The sequence below is a fragment of the Carettochelys insculpta genome, chromosome 1 (genome assembly GCF_033958435.1).
Source record: "Carettochelys insculpta isolate YL-2023 chromosome 1, ASM3395843v1, whole genome shotgun sequence".
In the NCBI taxonomy this organism is placed as follows: domain Eukaryota; kingdom Metazoa; phylum Chordata; order Testudines; family Carettochelyidae; genus Carettochelys; species Carettochelys insculpta.
In genome coordinates this window covers 149,720,645-149,741,702 of record NC_134137.1, presented here as the reverse complement: position 1 = coordinate 149,741,702, position 21,058 = coordinate 149,720,645, and the positions used below count along the sequence as shown (strand labels likewise).

General features: G+C 47.4%; 1 protein-coding gene across 2 annotated transcripts in view; it reads left to right on the top strand.

Moving 5' to 3' along the window:
• The first annotated feature begins 6,276 nt into the window (after positions 1–6,276).
• The window catches only part of CLTRN (collectrin, amino acid transport regulator), a 34,808-nt gene continuing 20,026 nt past the window's right edge, over positions 6,277–21,058 (top strand). The window contains exons 1-3 of one of the 2 annotated variants that reach the window (XM_074983357.1): positions 6,277–6,352; positions 6,771–6,796; positions 16,679–16,764. In XM_074983357.1, coding sequence (XP_074839458.1) covers positions 6,286–6,352; positions 6,771–6,796; positions 16,679–16,764 — 179 coding nt within the window. In that variant the 5' untranslated portion in view covers positions 6,277–6,285. Of the gene's footprint in view, positions 6,353–6,770; positions 6,830–16,678; positions 16,765–21,058 lie in introns of both variants that reach the window. The other variant, XM_074983356.1, reaches the window with a different exon arrangement.

The following is a 21,058-nucleotide window of genomic DNA, read 5'->3' as shown; positions in this document are numbered from 1 at the left end:
CTCTGGTCTGTTCAGAAAGCCGCAGAATGGAACTTTCTTCCAAGACCAGAAAATCACTATTAGAGATGTGGAGATGCCAGTAGTGATCCTGGGAGATCCAGCTTACCCCTTGCTTCCTTGGCTCATGAAGCCATATACAGGCAGCCTATACTGCAGTAAGGAATAGTTCAACTACAGGCTGAACAAGTGCAGAAGGATTGTAGAGTGTGCATTTGGTGTTTAAAAGCCAGGTTCAGGAGCCTCCTGGATCAATTAGAGCTCAGTGAAAGCAACATTTCCCTAGTGGTGGTAGCCTGCTGTGTGCTCTATAACTTATATAAGAGCAAGGGGGAAAATATCATGGCAGGCTGGAGGGCCAAAGCAGATTACCTGTACAGTAACAATGAGCAGCCAGACAGCAGGGCAATAAGGAGAGCACAGTGAGGAGCACTACTACTCAGACAGACTTTGAAACACAGCTTTATGAATGACCAGACAGTGGCATAACAGTCATGCCTGTTGCTCTGAAAGAGGTGCCCCCTTTGTGATGTGTACAGGTCTGTAAATCCTGTAAACTCCTCCCCCCATGCAACAGAATCAATAAAGACATAGTTTTTGAGAGCTTTATCATTTTTTGTCAGGCGACAGTAAAGGAGTTCACGGCAGGGGCTTTGGCATTATGGGAAAGCATGGGCAAGAGGCATTTTCCCCTCACAGGTAGTAGAAAGTCAGCCTTCTGCTCTAAGAAGTGTCCCTGGAGGCGGAATGCCTCTCACTTCCCCCTCCCCTCCCCGTTGTGAAGTGCTGATGGAAAGAGGGTATGGAACATAAGGGAGGAGGACATGGGGTTCATCCTGCTGTGAAGGGAGTCTCTGTGCTCCTGCACCAGGCACCTCAAGAGCTCTGTTTGCTGTACCATCAGCAGAAACATCTCCTCCGCTGTCTGCATTTCACATTCTCTGAGTGCTCTCCTGTCTTCCCGATCCAGCCTCCTGTCTCCCAGCATAGCTCTCCTCCATGCATTTAACTCTGCCCTGTCCTTACAGTCAGCCTGCTTGTGTTTTAGGAGCACATCCTCCTGCATTCATTTTCTCCTTCAGACTTGTGCCAGTCTAACAGCTGAAGGGAGGGCGTGGGACAGTGGTCAGTGAGCTCACTGTTGAGCACACTGCAACAAAACATAAGTGAAGGCTAGATATTAGGGAGATGCATTTACTGTAGATGAGGTAAGTTTTACAGTTCACAAAGGAATTTAATGAAGTAGTGTCTGTGAGGCACATTAGGGATGTGTTATGTACAAAGGCAAATTTTGGCTTATAAGCATCCTGTGCAGCAGGTAGAATCATAGAATCATGGAATACTAGGACTGGAAAGGACCTTGAGAGGTCATCGTGTCCAGCCCCCTGTCCTCATGGCAGGACCAAGTCCTGTCTAGACCATCCCTGATAGACACTTGTCTAACCTCTTCTTAAATGTCTCCAGAGATGGAGATTCCACGACCTCCCTAGCCAATTTTTTCCACTGTTTGACCACCCTGACAGTTAGGAACTTTTTTCTAATGTCCAAAACCTCCCTTGCTGCAGTTTAAGCCCATTGCTTCTTGTTCTATCCTCAGAGGCCAAGCAGAACAAGTTTTCTCCCTCCTCCTTATGACACCCTTTTAGATACCTGAAAACTGCTATCATGTCCCCCCTCAATCTTTTTTTTTCCAAACTAAACAAGCCCAATTCTTTCAACCTTTCTTCATAAGTCATGTTCTCTAGACCTTTTATCATTCTTGTTGCTCTTTTCTGGACCCTTTCCAGTCTCTCCACATCTTTCTTGAAATGCACCACCCAGAACTGGACACAATACTCCAGCTGAGGCCTAACCAGCGCAGAGTAGAGCAGGAGAATGACTTCTTGTGTCTTGTTCACAACACACCTGTTAATGCATCCCAGAATCATGTTTGCTTTTTTTGCAACAGCATCACACTGCTGACTCACATTTAGCTTGTGGTCCACTATAACCCCTAGATCCCTTTCTGCCATACTCCTTCCTAGACAGTAGCTTCCCATTCTGTATGTGTGAACCTGATTGTGCCTTCCTAAGTGGAGCACTTTGCATTTGTCTGTATTAAACTTCATCCTGTTTACTTCAGACCATTTCTCCAGTTTATCCAGATCATTTAGAATTCTGACCCTATCCTCCAAAACAGTTGCAACCCCTCCTAGCTTGGTATCACTTGCAAACTTAATAAGCGTGCTGTCTATGCCAATATCTAAATCGTTGATGAAGATATTGAATAGAACTGGTCCCAATACAGACCCCTGAGGAACCCCACTTGTTATACCTTTCCAGCAGGATTGAGAACCATTAATAACTACTCACTGAGTATGATTATCCAGCCAGTTTTGCACCCACCTTATAGTGACCCCATCTAAGTTGTATTTGCCTGGTTTATTGATAAGACTATCACGTGAGACCGTATCAAATGTCTTACTAAATCTAGGTATACTACATCCACCACTTCTCCCATAGACACAAGGCTGGTTATCCTATCAAAGAAAGCTATCAGATTGGTTTGACATGATTTGTTTTCTGCAAATCCATGCTGGCTGTTCCCTAGCAGCTCACCACCTTCCAAGTGTTTGCAGATGATTTCCTTAATTACTTTTTCCATTATCTTTCCTGGCACGGAGGTTAAACTGACTGGTTTGTAGTTTCCTGTGTAGTACTTATTCCCCTTAGTATAGATTGGCACTATATTTGCCTTTTTCCAGTCTTCTGGAATCTCTCCTGTCTCCCATGATTTTCCAAAGATGATAGCTAATGGCTCAGATACCTCCTCCATAAGCTCCTTGAGTATTTGAGGATGCATTTCATCAGGCCCTGGTGACTTGCAGACATCTAACTTTCCTAAGTGATTTTTAAGTTGTTCTTTTTTTTATTTCATCTTCTAAACCCACCCCTTTCCCACTAGCATTCACCATGTTAGGCCTTCCTTCCTCAGACTTCTCAGTGAAGACCAAAACAAAGAAGCCATCAAGCATCTCTGCCATTTCCAAGCTTCCTGTTACTGTTTCTCCCTCCTCACCGAGCAATGGGCCTACCCTATCCTTGGTCTTCCTCTTGCTTTTAATGTATTTATAAAAAGCCTTCTTGTTTCCCTTTATGCCTGTAGCTAATTTGAGCTCATTTTGTGCCTTTGCCTTTCTAATCTTGTCCCTGCATTCCTGTGTTGTTGGCCTATATTCATCCTTCATAATTTGTCCTAGTTTCCATTTTTTTATATAATTCCTTTTTTATTTTGAGATCACACATGATCTCCTGGTTAAGCCAAGGCAGTCTTTTGCCATATTTTCTATCTTTGCTACACAGAGGAATAGCTTACCTTTGGGCCCTTAATGATGTCCCTTTGAAAAACTGCCAACTCTCCTCCATTATTTTTCCCCTCAGTCTTGCTTCCCACGGGCCCCTACCTACCAGCTCTCTGAGTTTACCAAAATCTGCCTTCCTGAAATCCATTGTTTCTATTTTGCTGTTCTCCCTTCTACCCTCCCTTAAAATTGTGACTCTATGATTTCATGATCACTCTCACTCAAGCTGCCTTCCACTTTCAGATTCTCAATCAGTTCCTCCCTATTTGTTAAAATCAAATCTAGGACAGCTTCCCCCCGGTAGGTTTTTCAACCTTCGAAATAAAAAGTTGTCTCCAATGCAGTCCGAGAACTTATTGGATAGTCTGTGTGTCGCTGTGTTATTTCCCAACACATATCTGGATTGTTGAAGTCCCCGATCACCACCAAATCCTGGGCCCTGGATGATTTTGTTAGCTGTTTAAAAAAAAGCCTCCTTCATCTTTTCCACCTGGGTAGGGGGCCTGTAGTAGACTCCTAGCAGGACATCACCCTTGTTTTTTGATCCCTTTTAGCTTAATTCAGAGGCTCTCAACACATCCGTTTCCTATGTCCATCTCCACCTCAGTCCAAGTGAGTACATTTTTAATATACAAGGTGACACCTCCTCCATTTTTCTCCTGTCTATCCTTCCTAAGCAGGCTGTACCCTTCCGTACCAACATTCCAATCATGTGTATTATCCCACTAAGTTTCTGTGATGCCAGCGTCATAGTTGTATTTATTTATTAGCACTTGCAGTTCTTCCTGCTTATTACCCATACTTCTTGCATTTGTATATAGGCATCGAAGATATTGATTTGATCTTGCCTCCCAGTTTTGCCTTGACCCTCCTTTTTCTCTGCCATTATGGCCCATGCTCCCTCCCATTTCTGACCCATCTCCAAGATCTCCATCTTCTCTACTTACCTGTGGGCTTTGCTTCCCTGTCGCCATCAAATCTAGTTTAAAGCCCGCCTTACTACACAAATAGCTTAAGGGACCTACTTGTCTCAGTTCACTTCTAGTCATGGCAAGGCACAGATTTCCCCAGGGGCCTGGGGAAAGTAAGGACTTTGAAAAGTGAAATGTTCCCTTCCCCCAGCAGCCCAGGGAGAGGGGGAGCAGGGGCAGGCGTTGCTGTGTGGCTTGTGCTTTCCTCTTTGTGTCTATGTGTGTGGCTTTCATGGTCATCATGTGCTTCTCCTCCCTGCTGTGCTGAGACAGTGTAAGATTCCCTTCCCCTAGCATCCCAAAGAAGAGTGGGACAAGCACGGCAGTGCGACTTGTGCTTTCCTCTGTGTGGCTGTGTGATTGGCCCTTTTGGTCATTGAATGTTCCCCCTGCCTGGGCTGGGATAATGAAAGTTTCCTTTCTCCCAGGAGCCCACGAAAGGGAGGGGAAGTGGGTAGACATGGAGGAGCTTGTGCTATCATAATAGCTTAATGTTCTTTCTCCTGTTTCCTCTAGGCTGGAAAGAGAGATGTTAGCCTCCTTAGAATAACAAACATTGATAAGAAATGGATGGTGACGGATTGTGGCAGAAGGCTGGTTGATACGCTGCACCGCTTTGTGATGCCATGACACCAGATTACTTACTGGTGGCATGGCATAGAAAAGTGTACTCTCATGGAGGTCGGAGTAAGGCAGGCCTCCCCACAAAACTTCATTAGAAGAATTAAAGAGTGCCTGTCTGAGAGCATTACAGAGATGTGCAGGGAGGATCGGCTCTCCATTCCCAGACACATTAACAAGTTTTTCGATGGGTCCTGTAATGTGGAGATACAGTGCCTGCCATAGATCACACACAACAGTTGCCATGTAAGGAGAAATTAAGAGGACTGGCACTTTTCAGCATGGAATGGGGGATGTGATGGTGGTCTATAAAACCGTGAATGGTGTTGAGAAAGTGCATAAGGAAGGGTGATTCACCCGATCACATAACAGAAGACTTTCCCAGATGGTTGAAACAAACAGAAGGAAATACTTTTTTTCACAATACACAGTCAACCCGTGGAATGTATTGCCAGGAGATGTTGTGAAGGCCATGATTAGAATCGGGGTAAAAAATAACTAGATAAGTTCATGGAGATAGGTCCTGTAATGACTCTTAGCCAAGATGGTTAGCAATGCAACCCCATGCTCTGAGTGTCCTTAGGCTCTGGCTCCTAGAAGCTGGGAGCTGATCGTTAGATGATTGACTGTTCTGTCCATTCCTTCTGAAGCACTTAGCGTTGGCCACTGGCAGTAGACACACTATTGGGCTAGAAGGACTATTGGTCAGATGCAGCATGGCAATTCTTATCTTCTTATGTTCAGGTTAAGGCCGTTTGTCAGTTAAACTGAACTTACTAGCTAAATACGGCTGTAGCTTTCTTTGGAATTTATTGATGATAAACAAAGCTGGCATAATACTACTTCACATCGATGACTTAGTGGGGGTTGATCCTGCTTGAAGCAGGGGGCTGGACTAGATGACCTCCTGACCTCCTGAGGTCCCTTCCAGCCCTGTGATTCTGTGATTCTGTGAGGAGAGCACATCACACCGCTGCTATCACTGCAGGGAGGCCCTACATTAAGTACCTTATGATCTCGTCAGACAATTGTTGGTGTGTGTTGGAGATGATGACTGAAGAGACCAGATGGTATAACTATGGGGGCATACAAAGCTTTTGGATTGTTGTGGGAAATAGCATTGAGGTAGAAAATTAAGTGTCTTATCTCTCTTTCTACTGAAGTGGTAAATAGTCAGAATATGGTTCTTTCCAATGACAGTTTTAACTAAAATAATGGGTGTTAATTATTAAACCTGTGACTTAGTTGCTCATTCTTTTTTCTGCTGAGGCTTTAATCCTGGGTCACAGAAAGTTTAAGACTGCTTTACTGTGGTGAATTTTTTCTTTTTACTGCAAGTTTTCCACTCTGAAAAGATGTTAGAGATTTTGCTGCTAGCTTTCTCCTTGGCTACCATAGCTCATGCTGAGCTCTGCAGCCCAGGTATGTTTTGCAGTTGAACCTCTTCCTTTATCAGCTAAATGTCTAAGCTTGGTGGACACTTTCAAAGGTAGCCTCTTCGACTTATTTTTGTAGCATTTCTGTGTGGAATTTGAGGGTGTATGCTCTTAGCCTTCACCTCTTTTATGAGTTTGCAAATAGGCTGCTGTAGCTGATCGTATTCTATTCTAAAGAGATCATAGTTAAACCACATTGAGAATCTCTGGTGTCCAGGCTTGTTCGCATTAATGACTTAGAGTTCTCCTAATAATAATAAGCAATAATAGGTGAGAAGTTAAGATACATTTAAAAGGTTTTAAGACTATGTTCTGATGTGTAATATGGTAGGAAAAGGAAATAATTTAAAGACAATTTCCCAAGATTATTTTTATGTTGATTGCTTTCTTTTTCTTTGTGTCAGGTGCACAGAATGCTATCAAAGTACGGGTTAGTATCAAAACAGCTTTGGGAGATAATGCAGTAAGTACAGTAACTTCATGTTTTCTTTCTGACCGAATAACGGACGTAGAGCTAATTTAAATGGTAAAATCTCTGAGGAGAGACAGGAAGTTTCCTCTGAAGTCTTAAATGTAATAAACTGCCCACAAAGTCATAATTCAGGTATTATTTTCTTGAGTTCTGGATAGCATTGGTCAAAAACTAGCTTCCTTTAAAACAATCAGTATGGCACTTACCTCTTTGGAAAGAGAATGTTCCATGTACGGTATTTTTGGAAAACGCTTTTGAGATATTGTACCTTCAATATTAAAAGTGCTAGATACTTGCAAATTCTCTTCTCTTCTCACTTGGGTTGAGAATGCTAAATGTAGAGGCAAGTAAGTTGAGGCAAATAAACAGCAAACAAAAAAAACTGTTGGATCTTCTCTAGTTTTGATTTTATTTTAGACTTTCAGAACAGTGAACAGAACCCATCAATTAGTCCCCATGTATGAGTACTTGCAGTATATCTCCTGCATGTTACAAGATTCATCACTGAATTAGATGTGAAATGTCCTGATCTTTTTCTTTATTAGAAGACAGGAGCCCCGTTGTTCTAGAAGCCTGGAAAATAAACTTCCACTGTAACATGCTGTAAAAGGCATTTGCTGGAGATGCTCAAACTCTTTTTATAACACAGGAAGCTATTCCCAGATAAAATTGAAATGTCAGGTAATATAAATCTGTGTCAGCATGAAATTCATTGTGATAGAAAGTGCAACAGCTAGAACAAATAATGAATAAATTCACAGGATATGTTCACCTATTTGTCTTTGAAAATTTACGTCAGCTTTTCTTGGCTAAGAAATTTTAATGAAAACAGTTTAAGTTGGGATTCTTTTAAAAATATATTTAAAATAATCCTACAGTAGAAAATACAATGAGATTGTACCTGGCACTTAACTTGATTACAACTGCTTCCATCCTGAGAAAAGAATGAAAGTAACAGTTCACAGTGTTTTCTGCCTTAACAATAACATCAGCTCTCTCATTATAGTCAATTTTTTTTCAGTTACATCTACCATTTATTATTTTATTAAGTTCTGCAACACAAAGCACCAGAATCAATAGCCCAAAAGGTAACCCTGCTAATCTGGGTTTTGTTGCTATGAAGTATTCCTCTAGTTAATTTGCACAGGATAAACCATAGTTTATTTCACAACCTATGAGAGGTTTGAGTAAAGCTAAAAGCTGCAACAGTCTGATTTAGGATAATTTTTACATCAACAACTTGCTGAGAATACTTAGTTCACACAAAAAGTATCAACAGATGATCAGTAATTCCTTTCCTAGATGCACAATGAATGGTTACCTTTTTATAGCACCTCTAACACTCTCTGCAAGTTATTGAAATTCAAATACAGTAAATTCTGTTTTAACCAACATTCTACCATCCAGGATTTTCAAATAACCAGCATTTTAACCGTAATATACATCACATTTCATTACTTCACCTATCGTCATCAAAACAGAGTATAAGATGAAATAAAGTAAATTTTAGTATACAGTATACAATAAATAAATTTTAGTTATGTTTTCCATAAGTATGGTATAGTAGAAGTAAATATGAATAAATGAAGCAAATAAGTAGAAGTTTACAGTGTACAATATTGCTGTTGCTGGTAAATAAAGTACTCTGCATACAGTTTTACTTGTTTCTTAATATTTCATCTGGTTTTTCTTTAGTGTTATGCATTGCTTCTCAGTTATCCAGAATATTTGAACATCCAGCAACCTCCTGGTCCCAGGGCTGCTGGATAGGAAAGAGTTTACATTAGATACCAATGTTCTACAATTAAGTCGGTCTTAACAATTCGGGACATAATGCTATTTTACCTTTTTAATATGAAGAAGAGATAGTACAGTCACATAAGTTTCAGGTGGAAAATCTGTAGTCTCCTATGGCATCAGTGAGATGCCTCTGCCATTTTCAAATGAATGTTCAGTGTACAGTGATAGAAGTGTTGACATTTTCAATCTTGGATGTCAGCATCACCCATAAAGATGTACACTTCCAGGGGTTTATCATATAGGTCAGTAAAGCTAAAAATAATAGCAAATAGAAAATAATTTAGTCAATGAATGTCACCTATTCTGTAAGACAGACACCATTCTTGAGCATGTTCAGGAATGAGACTTTCAGTTCTTTGGTGCCGGAACTGTCATTTACAGTGTTCACACACGACCTCACACAATGCAGCCCAGACCTGGCTGGCTGTTGGTGCTACTGCAATATGCATATGATAATATTAATGCCTTTCTTTAGTTCAGGTCCTTATAGATCATTACTGAGTCTCCTAAACTCTGTTGTCTTGACCACAGGTGTTCCAGAAAGTCTGGTCATGTGGTACTGCATATGAATACTAAATCACGCTAGAGAGGAGCTAAAAATACAGTAAATGTTTTACTAATATTTATTTTCCATGTGAGAAATTCCTGGAACAATACACAAAAGGTGTTATTTGGTCACTAATGGAGGGGGTATGATACATGAGATCACACATGAAGGGGAGGGGATCTGCAAGATAATCTGATAAAATGGTTTTAACATGACAACGTAATTTGAGAACTTTGGCACCATTAGAATGATGTTGCTAGCAGCCACTCACGTAGGCACATTACAAGGACCATATTAGTCCTGGTGTAAGTAAATATTTATTAAAGTCAATGATGGTTGTGTCGTCTGATGTCTAGACTCAGTTTGACCAATGGGATCAGACTGTGAACACTTCACACAGCCTTCTGAATGGTATGTGCAATAGAGCCATGATTTGCTCAGTGCCTGTGGTTTTAAATACCGCGGTTCTCTTTCACTGACAGTCTACTGTTGCTTTTTGAATTGCGAGTGATGTATTCTGTATATCTCCTGTACATAGCAACACGGTAGTTGCAAAATAATATTTAAAACAAGCCAAATCTTTACTGAGCTATTTAAAACAATGGACGTGTCTACACTAGCCCAAAACTTCCAAATGACCATGTAAATGGCCATTTTGAAGTTTACTAATGAAGCGCTGAAATACATATTCAGCGCTTCATTAGCATGCGGGCGGCCGCAGCACTTTGAAATTGACGTGGCTCGCCGCCACGTGGCTAGTCCAGACGGGGCTCCTTTTCGAAAGGACCCCGCCTACTTCGAAGTCCCCTTATTCCCATCTGCTCATAGGAATAAGGGGACTTTGAAGTAGGCGGGGTCCTTTTGAAAAGGAGCCCCATTGGGACGAGCCACGTCAATTTCGAAGTGTCGCGGCCGCCCACATGCTAATGAAGTGCTGAATATGTATTTCAGCGCTTCATTAGTAAACTTCAAAATGGCCATTTGCATGGCCATTTTGAAGTTTTGGGCTAGTGTAGACACGGCCAATGTATTAATACTGCACTGTATCTATTACTTGCCTGCAGTAGAGCTTACATAGTCAACTATTTTCAAGGCATCTTATTGACAGCTGGGCAAATAGGTATGATGATTAACATGACAGATTTTTTTTCCCCTTAGAGCTGTTCTGAAAAAGTGCAAGTGAATGTGTGATGAGTCGGTCAGTAATTCCATGAACAAACAAGGTCTTTTTAATTTAGTGCTGTAAATAGAGGTGTTTTGTTTGCTACGGTTGTTCTTAAATGATGAAAAATAAGATTACGGTTCTTATCTGCATTCAGTGATCTTTTGTACTTTAGCCACGTCTACACTAGCCGGCTACTTCGAAAGAGCAGGCACCACTTCAAAGTAGCGCGTGGTGTGTCTACATATGCCGTGCGCCACTTTGACCATGAAATCAACATTAGGTGCTGCAGACATCAAACCTGCTATTCCAAACAGAAAATAGGAATAGGGCGCTACTTCGACATCCAACTTCGACAAAGGACGTGTGTAGATACGTCGCGTCCTGCTGCTTTGAAAGAGTGGGGTCCGCTCTGGTGGTGATCAGCTGGAACGCAGAGACATGCTGCCCAGCCCCTTTGGGGCTCTATGGTCTGGGTGTGCAGCAGCTGTTAAAGCCACACAGACCAGGAAGCCCCATGGCAGGAAGCTGAGAGCGTGCAGGCAGCACTCACCACACGTGGTGCCCCTGCATGCATCAGAGTGACTCCCAACAGCCCCCTGCTGGAGATGGACAGCAGCCAGGCATGGGAGCAGCCCCAGGGCCCCCCCCCCATCTGACTGATCCCAAGGCTCACAAGGGTCCAGCCATGGGAGGAAGAAGCGGGGCCCCTCCTGGACCGAGGTTGAGCTGCAGGACCTGCTGGGGCTCTGGAGTGAGGAGGAGGGGCTCCGGGTTATGGGGAGCAAGTGCTGAAACACGGCCGCCTTCACCGGGCTGGCCAAGGGCCTGTCCATGGAGGGTCACCCTGCCCACACTCCTGACCATGTCAGGAGTAAGGTGAAGGAGTTGTGGCAGGGTCACACCTGGGCTCAGGACTCAGCCAGCCGGTCAGGGGACCTCCCCCCCGCCACTTGCTCCTATTACTGGGAGCTCAGTGCCATCCTGGACCCCGGGACACCGCTTCCTCACTGGCCATCCTTGACACTGTGGCTGAGGAGCCCCAGCTGGTTGAGGAACAGGAGCTGGGACCATCGGCCAGCCCTGCACCACCAGGGCCAGAGCTGGGGCTGGGCACCGAGGCAGCAGACTGGTCCAGCAAGAAGAGAGAGCTGGTGATGGACCTCCCCTCCCACACTTCCAGCCAGGCATTGGCCAGATGGGCATCCCCCGACCTTGGCAGTGGACTCTCAGGTATGTACCCAACAGGGCACACACCCTTGATCATGGGGTGGGATCACCATACACAACCAGGGCCTCCCTACACCCCCAGCAAACCCCAGCTTGCCCAGGCCCAGCTGGACCACAGCCACAGGACTGCAGCATGGCTGCCAGTGACCGTCAGCACCTACTTCCATGGACAGCACTTCGCCCGTCACCTGGGCGGGGGGAGTTGGGGGGTGTGAACCACACAAAGGGGCCACCCACTGGGCCACTGTGCCCACGGTTGGGGGACCAGTGATAGGAACCTGGCGCCCAAGGGGGAACGGAGGACATAGGCCATGGGTCGGTATTCATGGCCTTTTCTCTCCTCTCCCATGTTTCTGCAGCCACACCATCCAAGGGCAAGGAGAGTCCCACCCTGTCCGTGGTCCCAAACAGCCCCCCGGTGGCAAGGGATGGTGACTGCCCGGAGCCACCACCAGTGCCTGGATGGGCCTGATCCCAGCGGAGCCGAGACAACCGGCCAAGGACCTCTCCGTTGCCTCCTCCATACAATGGCAGGTGGTGGTGAAGCGCCTACTCTGCTTCAAGGAGGGGGAGGCCACTGGTGCCAGGAAGGCTGGGGTGGGGGGAATTTGTGGCCACTTTTTAAAGACATGGCAGGCTCCTACTAGGAGCTCCTGTCCTGGCTGCCCCCTCCTACCGCACGCCCTGCTGCCTTGCCTGCCACTACCCTTCCCTCCATGGCCCCATCTGCCAGCCCCCTGGGAGAAGAGCCCACTGGGCCAGACCATCAGCCCGAGTCAGATCCCCCAGTTTACCTCCCTGTACTTCCCACCCCCACCCAGCTTCACCAGGGACCTCGGACAAGGGGGAGGGCTGGGACCTAGAGCCAGTGGGGTTACGGCCCTCCACCCACACCCTGGAGTAATGGCCCACCTCCTAGGCCACCTAGGTCCCCTGCCCTCTGTAAATAGTTCTCCCCACCTCCTGTAAATAGTTATCCTCCCCACCCCACCCCCGCTGTATATAGTTGTCCCCACTGTCCTCTGTAGAGAAAAATAAGTATTACCCATAGTTTTCGTAGTTTCTAACAGTTTAATTTTTCCCAAACCACTGTGTGCCTTGTGCTCGATGTGAGGAGGGAGTGTGCGGAAGGAGGGGATGTGGGAAGGTGAGGGGGGTGTATGGGGGCCTGCCAGGGGTTGCCAGGGCAGCGCTCACTGGGGCCCCTGGTCGAAGTACTGGTGCAGAGCCTCCCAGATGCAGATCCCATCCTGGTGGGCCTGGAGGCTAGGGGCAGCAGCTGGCTGACAGTAGCCCATGCCAGCCTCGATGCCCACCCCTGCGCGAAGGCCTCCCCCTTATTCTCCACAGTGTTATGTAGAGTGCAGCAGGTGCTCACCACCTGGGGGGCACTGAGGATGTCCAGGGAGGCCAGGAGGCAGCACCACCACCCCTTCAGGCGGCCGAAGGTGCGCTCAACCTCCTGGCAGGTGCTGTTGAGCTGTCCGTTGAAGCACTGCTGGCTGGGGTTGAGGTGGCCCGTATAGGGCCTCATGAGCCAGGGCTGGATCAGGTATGCCACGTTGGCCACCAGGCAGAGGGGCATGGTGGTGTCCCCCAGCAGGATCTCCCTGTGGGGGATGTAGGTCCCTGCCTCTAGCTGGCGGCACAGGCCTGAGTTTTGGAACACCTGTGTGTTGTGGGTGCAGCTGGGCCATCCCACAGATATGTCCAGGAACCAGCCCTGGCTGCCCACCATGGCCTGCAGGACCACCAAATGGTAGCCCTTCCAGTTAATGAAATGCCCTCCACTGTGCTCCAGGGTGCAGATAGGTGTGTGGGTCCTGTCAAGGGCCCTGAAGCAGTTCAGGAACCCTAGTTCACTGAAGCCCGTGATGTCCGTGTCCAGGTCCCCAGTGTGGATGACCCTCTGGAGGAGCATGGTGTTTATTGCATGGACCACCTGTGGGGAGGGGACATAGGCACCTGTGAGGGTGTGTGGGGTGTGCATGGCCCTACTGCCCCAGGCCACTGCCCTGGGCCCCCCACCCTGGGTCCTGCCCTGCAGTGGGTGCGTGCCCAGCCCTCCTTACCCCCATCATGATGACCCCAACTGTGGCTTTGCTGACACCAAATTGGTGTCCCACGGAGCGGTAGCTGCCTGGAGTGGCCAGCTTCCAGACAGCTATTGCGTCCCTCTTCTCCACAGGGAGGGTGCCCCACATCCAGGTGTCCTGGTGTCTCAGGGCCAGGGACAGTCACTGGCAGATCTCCGTAAAGGTCTGCTGCTGCATCTGGAAATTCCGGAGCCACCGGCTGTCGTCCTGCTCCCCCACGACCAGTCGCTCCCACCATTTAGAGCCGGTGGGTGGCTCCAGAGCTGGCAAAGCACACAAGGGGGCCGGGAGGGCTTGATGGTCTGGGGCATCCCTTTCTGCCCCTGGGGGGCAGTTCCCCTGCCAGGAGCTGCTGAGTGGCCACTGGGGCTGTGGCTAGCAGGGTGCCTGCTCTGCTGGTGGCGGCCAGCAGGGTGTCGAGCTGCTGCTGCTCTATCACTGTCCCTGCTGGCACTGTGTCTGTGGGGCTTGTGGCAACTCTGCAGGCCACGTGCTGTGCAGACCAAGGGTGTTGGGAAGGGGTACTTTAAAGGAGCAGCTTGCTATGATCCTGGAAGGGCTTTGCCGCCCTGTGACCCTGTCCACAGCCTTTGCTGGCCCCTTCTTTCAAAAGAGGCCACTGGTATGCATAGATGCTCTCTTTCCATGTCCGGGGCAGCCTCTTTTGATGTGTCATTTGTCCCTTTCGATGGTGCCAGCCCTGGCCCATGTGTAGATGCTACATGTCGAAAGAGCGTCTTTCAATCTCTCTCTTTTGAAAGACGCTGTTTCAAAGTGGTGCTCTAGTGTAGACATAGCTTTTATGTTTTATTTTTAAATATCAGTCTTTTTGTTGTTGCTGTCTCACATCTTCATCGGTTCTGCAGGAAGAAAGCTTCGGCTTTGGGAGAGAACCCTTTGTTCAGACTACTGTTTTTTCTGTGTTCGTATGTTGGCATGCATCATTAAGATCTGTTAGCACCATTCTTGTGTCCTAGACTTTAGAGATAGGTCCCAGTGTGGAAGTTCGGACGTTGTTCTGGATCTGAACATTCCCTACGTTCTGAGTTGTTCAGATTCCATGTCCAAGTTCAGTCTTATCTCAAATGGCCCATTTAAGATTTTCTCATCTGAGGATAAGTAGTTCATACCATTGTTTGTAGCTCACTGATTGCTGCCTCTTCTCCTGTGCAGATCCCAACTCCTGAGGGGAGGTCCCAAGAGAGGTGAGGGATGGCATCATGGCTCACATCTTTATTTATGGGCAGGAGTGAAATCCCTGCAGAGAAGTATCCCCGCTCTTGCTCATTTCACTGTCAGGCCCTGTCTACACTAGTAATTTATTTTGAAAATAACTTTGAAATAAGGTCACCTTTAGAAAAGACCTGCAGAGTGTCTACACACATTGTATGCTACTTCCAAATTGGGATCAAAGTAACGGGGCTGCATTTCGAAGTCATTCTTCCATTTGTCTATTAGGAATAGCGCCCTATTTTGAAGTGTACACACTATTTCAGAATAAGTTTTGCTTATTTTGGGGCTTCCCTGCAGTGTAGATGCGTTATTCTGGAATAATTTATTTTGGAATAATAACTCCAGAATAAGCTATTCCGGAATAACTCTATAGTGTAGACATACCCAGAAGGAGTATCTTTGGCCAGCCTGGGGGCAATGGAAAGTCCCACCACTGGCTGCCCATTGTCCAAGAGTCTGCCAGGTGCTATTAACAGGCTTTGTTAACAGTAAACCTGGCTGGGTTCCTTCGTACCTTAACGAATCTTGTGATCACTGGGGCAGTTTGTCACAGGTCTGCTGTGCTAGCTGCCTGCACAAAGCTGAAATTACACACACACAGGCTACGTCTACATGTGAACGCTACATCGTTCGATGAATAACTTCTACACGTCCTCCAGGGCTGGCAACGTCAACGTTCAACATCGACGTTGCTCAGCACCACATCGAAATAGGCGCTGCGAGGGAACGTCTACACGCCACAGTAGCACACATCGAAATAAGGGTGCCAGGCACAGCTGCAGACAGGGTCACAGGGCGGACTCAACAGCAAGCCACTCCCTTAAAGGGCCCCTCCCAGACACAGTTGCACTAAACAACACAAGATCCACAGAGCCAACAACTGGTTGCAGACCCTGTGCATGCAGCATGGATCCCCAGCTGCAGCAGCAGCAGCCAGAAGCCCTGGGTAAGGGCTGCTGCACACAGTGACCATAGAGCCCCGCAGGGGCTGGAGAGAGAGCGTCTCTCAACCCCTCAGCTGATGGCCGCCATGGAGGACCCCGCAATTTCGATGTTGCGGGACGCGCGACGACTACACGGTCCCTACTTCGAAGTTGAACGTCGAAGTAGGGTGCTATTCCTATCCCCTCATGGGGTTAGCGGCTTCAACGTCTCGCCACTTAACGTCGATGTTAACATCAAAATAGCGCCCAACACGTGTAGCCGTGACGGGCACTATTTCGAAGTTAGTGCTGCTACTTCGAAGTAGCGTGCACGTGTAGACACGGCTACACACACACAAATCCATGCACAGCCAAATATCTATCACCATCCTCTACTGGTTGGACCACCTGCAGGAATGACAGTGGAGCTTGGGAAAGCTCTCTGCCTATACTTTTCCTACCTGTTCAGTCCCAGGACTGAGTGTTCATCGATGTGGTCTGACCTGGATCAGGCACCTTTTGGTAGAGTTTGGGGGAACTTGTCTGATATTCCTAGTCTCTGATAAAGAGTAAAATTAGATCTCTAGTGCTTTCAGGCTGGCAACATTCATTAAGCATTGAGTCCCTTCATATTTTTGAAGTTACTGTGCTCTGTGTATTTTTCTTTCTGACAAGCCATTTAAAAATCTTTTTTACATAATAAACAGTATTCAAGAAGTTATTTTCATACCTTTATCAAGAAAGTTTATTTCTTTTGGATGATAGACTATTTCAGGGCCAGAACTCCATGCAACCTTCTCCCTGCTGGCATGAGTGCTGCAACTCCTAATTTTCTATCATTCTTTGCAGTACACCTGGGATGCAAGTGAGGAATACCTATTCAAGGCAATGGTGGCTTTTGCCATGAGAAGATATTCCAACAAAGCAACAACTCAGTAAGTGCATACGTAGTCTTTCAATATATGTGTTCACAACATTGCTTATGATGGAACATATTTTGGACACAGAGAAGTTACGGAAACTGACACTATGCAGAACCAGCATCCTGCAATGTCATTTTTACTATAGTTTCTGCCATCTTGAGATGTGCTACGCAGCTTATGATCTCTGCCCAAGCAGTGAACTATCCATGGGCTAAATTCTCTATTGCCATAAATTAGACACCCTTAGCTTCATTGGAGCTGCAGCTATTTAAACCATCAGAGAATTTGTCCTTTCATTTAACATGATACCATAAATGAAGGATCTCAACAGACAAGAGTTGGGGGGAAGGGAAAAGAAAGGAAAAAGTTGGAAATAATGAGAACTCACGTGTTATTTCTCAGGTAGGCATGAGGAGGGGGGCCTCAGTTCCCTCTTTTTGTATATTTGTCTTGTTGGTACCTGTTGTGACAGGGTGAGGACAGGAGAGCAGCTGGAAACAGCTCTGGCAATCAGAGTGGCAGCAGCTGGGGAAGAGGCTGCCCTAAATTAATTAGGCCAGCTGATCACACTTGAGGCTGCCTTTTAAAAACCTTCCCCCAGTAGTGTGTTTGGGGTGGGGGAGTGAGGAGATGCTAGGAGGAGGTTGGAGATTCAGACAAAGAAGGAGGGTATTAGGGAGTGGTGCAGATATCTGATATTAACACCAGAGACAGCAGAGGCGGGGAGCAGCTCACACAGGTAACCTGAGGGCTCAGTCAAACACTGAGAGGACTGGGTACAGAGCCTGCTCAAACCAGGGTGCTCTTACCTGCTGCTCATTGGGCCTTGGGACTAAAGCCCAGACCTCAGCAAGGGCAACCGGGCCCCATGTTGCAGGACCATGGCCTGAGCAGCAGACTGGGGCCCAGGAGATACACAGACTCTGTCACATGTGGTGTCAGGAGTGGGATGCTCCACTGCTGTGCAACCCATTGCAGGGACCCACCTAGTGCAGATTAAGCCGCCTCTGTAGAAGGAGGAAAGACAAGATGGAGGATGTAGTAAAAGTGCTCATACAGGCCACCGCAGTGCAGCAGGAGGCTATCAGACCCATATGGCTCTCCAGAAGGAACCCATGCAGCTACAGCAGGAAACTAACAAGCTGCTGATAAGCCAGGCTGTCCAGGACCAAGCCACCCTGCAGGAAGAGATGATGCAGTTGAAGGCTCTGACTGCCCAGGTGTGTGGCCAAGATGGGACATGAACCTTGCGGGCCAGTAGTTACCTCCAGAAGGTGACAGGGGAAGATGATGTGGAAGCATGTCTCTTGACCTTTGAGATAACAGCCATTCGGGAAGGCAGGTCCTGAGCCCAGAAGGTCTATTTTGACATGCCCGAGGAGGCTGCCTCTGAGTACCGCCAACTGAAGGCTATGATCCTAGCCAGGTCTGGAGTAACAGCTGCCATCCAAGCCCAGAGGTTCCACAAGTGGAAGTACCGGGAGAGCAGAGTTCTAAGGTCTGATCTATTTGACCTGATCCATGTGGCCGGAAAATGGCTGCAGCCCCACTCCTACTACCCAGGGAAGATAGTGGAAATGATTGTCCTGGTTCAGTATATAAGGGGGCTACCATCTGACCTGAGAGGGAGGGTCAGCCAGCATGGCCCCATTGATACAATGACATAGTGGCCCTAGTAGAGAGACAGTTAATGGCTAAGGACCTTTTACAGGGCCTTGCTGGTGAAGCCCAGTTCCAAGGGCCTGCATCCCTGAGCCCCCGGGTAGGGCTTGGTATGGGAGAAAGGAAATGGAAGATCAGCCTGAGACAAGGAAGGGACTTGGGGAGCAGGAGAAGGAAGGCCAGGAGTAAGACCCAGTAGTCCAAGGGATGTGGGGGGATGCCCCACGTAGGGTATTGGTGCTATGCATGTAGGGCATATATGTAGGGTATATAGCAGCACAATGCTGCGATGTGAAGGAGCCCATGCAGTGTGACCTCAGGCATCTGTGGGGCCTCTGCAGCCTGATAAATCTGGTAGGCATAGAGACGGGACCCCATAGGTACACTCGACCTATCGAGATGAATGGCACAGAGACCACAGCATTGGTGGACTTGGAGAGTGCCGTCACATAGGTCTTGGGGCAGCTGGTGGGGCAAGACCAGCTTTCCTGGGCCACATGCATGGGGATCTCCTGTGTGCATGGAGATATAGGATACTATTTGGTTGTCCCTGTACAGACAGAGATACAGGGGAGTGTCTCAAGGATAGCAGCAGGAATGGTCCCAATACTCCTATACCCAGTTGTAATCAAACAGGACTTCCCTGGGTTTGGTGGTCTACTCCCTATGGGTGAGGTTACAGGGGAGGGGCCACTCCCAGTCTTCCATGAGCTTTCCCAGGACCTGTTCACTGAGCCTGGAAAGCTCCAGAAGACCAGCATGAGAGGATGGCAGCCCAGAGACTGGGCACCCGAATTCTGACCCAGAACTTAAGACAGGCCCTAGCTGGGAGGGAGGCAGACCCAGCTGATAGAGGAATGGCACAGGAGGTAGAAGAGCCCACAGCTTCCTGAGATGTGGGAGGCAGAAGGCCCCCTTAAGCTCAGGCATCTAGGGATCTTGCTTGATAATTTTGGGCAGGACCAAGCCAACGACCCAGTGTACCAGAACATAAGAGGTAGCTGATGTAAATGGGGTCCCCATGGAGGCAAAGACCAGGGGCTCTAGACCATCCTGTGTGATCAAGGGTGACCTACTATACCTAGTAGTATGAATCCAGGACCAGGAGCTAGAACAATTCTTGGAGCTGCTGAAGCAGTGGAGAGCTGTGCTGGACTTATCTCACAGCCATTTGTTTGGGGGCCACTTTATGGGTTGATAAGACCCTGGGCCAGGACTAACAAAGGCTCTATTGGCCTGGAGTGCATATGGAAGTACAATGGTATTTCACCTCCTGCCCTGAGTGTCATGGACCCCGACCGTACCTGAGAGCCCCACTGGTGCCCTTGCCTATCACTGAAGTTCCTTTGGATGGGTTGCCATGGTCCTGGTTGGTCCACTGGAGAAATCAGCTCAGGATCATCAGAGCATATCTGTAGTCCTGGATTATGCCACCCAGTACCTGTAGGCAGTGCTCCTGAAGAATGCCCGCTCAGACATGATCTCACAGGAGTTAATACAGATGTTTTTGAGGGCAGGGATACTCTAGGAGATTTTGATAGATCAAGGTACTCCCTTTGTCTCTAAGTTGATGAAAGATCTGTGTGCCCTGCTCCACATACGGGCCCTGAGGATGTTGGTCTACCACCCACAGGTGGATGACCTCATCAAGAAGTTCAACCACACTTTCAAGAATATGATCCAGGAAGTGGTGAATTGGGATGGGAAAGACTGGGACATCCTACTACCGTATCCCATGTTTGCTGTCCAAGCCATTCCTCAGGCATCCACTGGGTTTTCCTCATTTGAACTATTGTACGGGCATAACCCCAGGGTAACCGAGACCTCACCAAGGAGGCCTGGGAGGAGCAGCTGAACCATGGGTGCGATGTTGTTGAGCATGTCCTCCAGATGAAGGACAGGATGGCCCAGCTTACCCTCATCATAAGGGAGCACCTGGAGAAGGCTCAAGAAGCCCAGCAGACCTACCACAGCCATTGAGTGACAGTCTGGAGGTTTCAGGTGGGGGAATCAGGTGATGGTATTGGTTCTGACAACAGAGAGCAAGCTTCTTGCCAGTTGGCAGGGGCCCTATGAAGTAACTGAAATCCTAGGTGAAGTAGCTTGTAAGGTACAACTGGGCCACCAAAAGCCAGAACAAATTTACCACATCAACCTGTTGAAACCCTGGTGGGACTGGGAAGCACAACTGGCAGCCCTGGGGATGGTGACCTCAGAAGAAAACTAAGAGAAGTAAGGGGGGATCTCCCCAGAATTAACCCCAGATTAGTGAGTGGAAATTTCTTAACATGCTGGAGTGACATGTAGATGTAGACCTGGCAGGACTGCTGAGGTTGAACACCACATTGCCACAGACCCAGGAGTAAGAGTGAACGTGGGCCCTACCAGATCCCAGAGGCAAAATGGAAGGAGGTCCAGAAGGAACTAAGAAGAAGGAACTAAGAAAGATGGTGGAGCTAGGGGTAATTGAAGAATCTCACAGCCAATGGTCTAGCCCAGTTGTTCTGGTGCCAAAGTCTGACAGCAGCATCAGATTCCATAGTGACTACAGGAAATTAAATGAGGTTTCCAAGTTCAATGCATATCCCATGCCCCAAATAAATGGAATAATTGACTGACTGGGAAAGGCCAGATTTCTATCAAC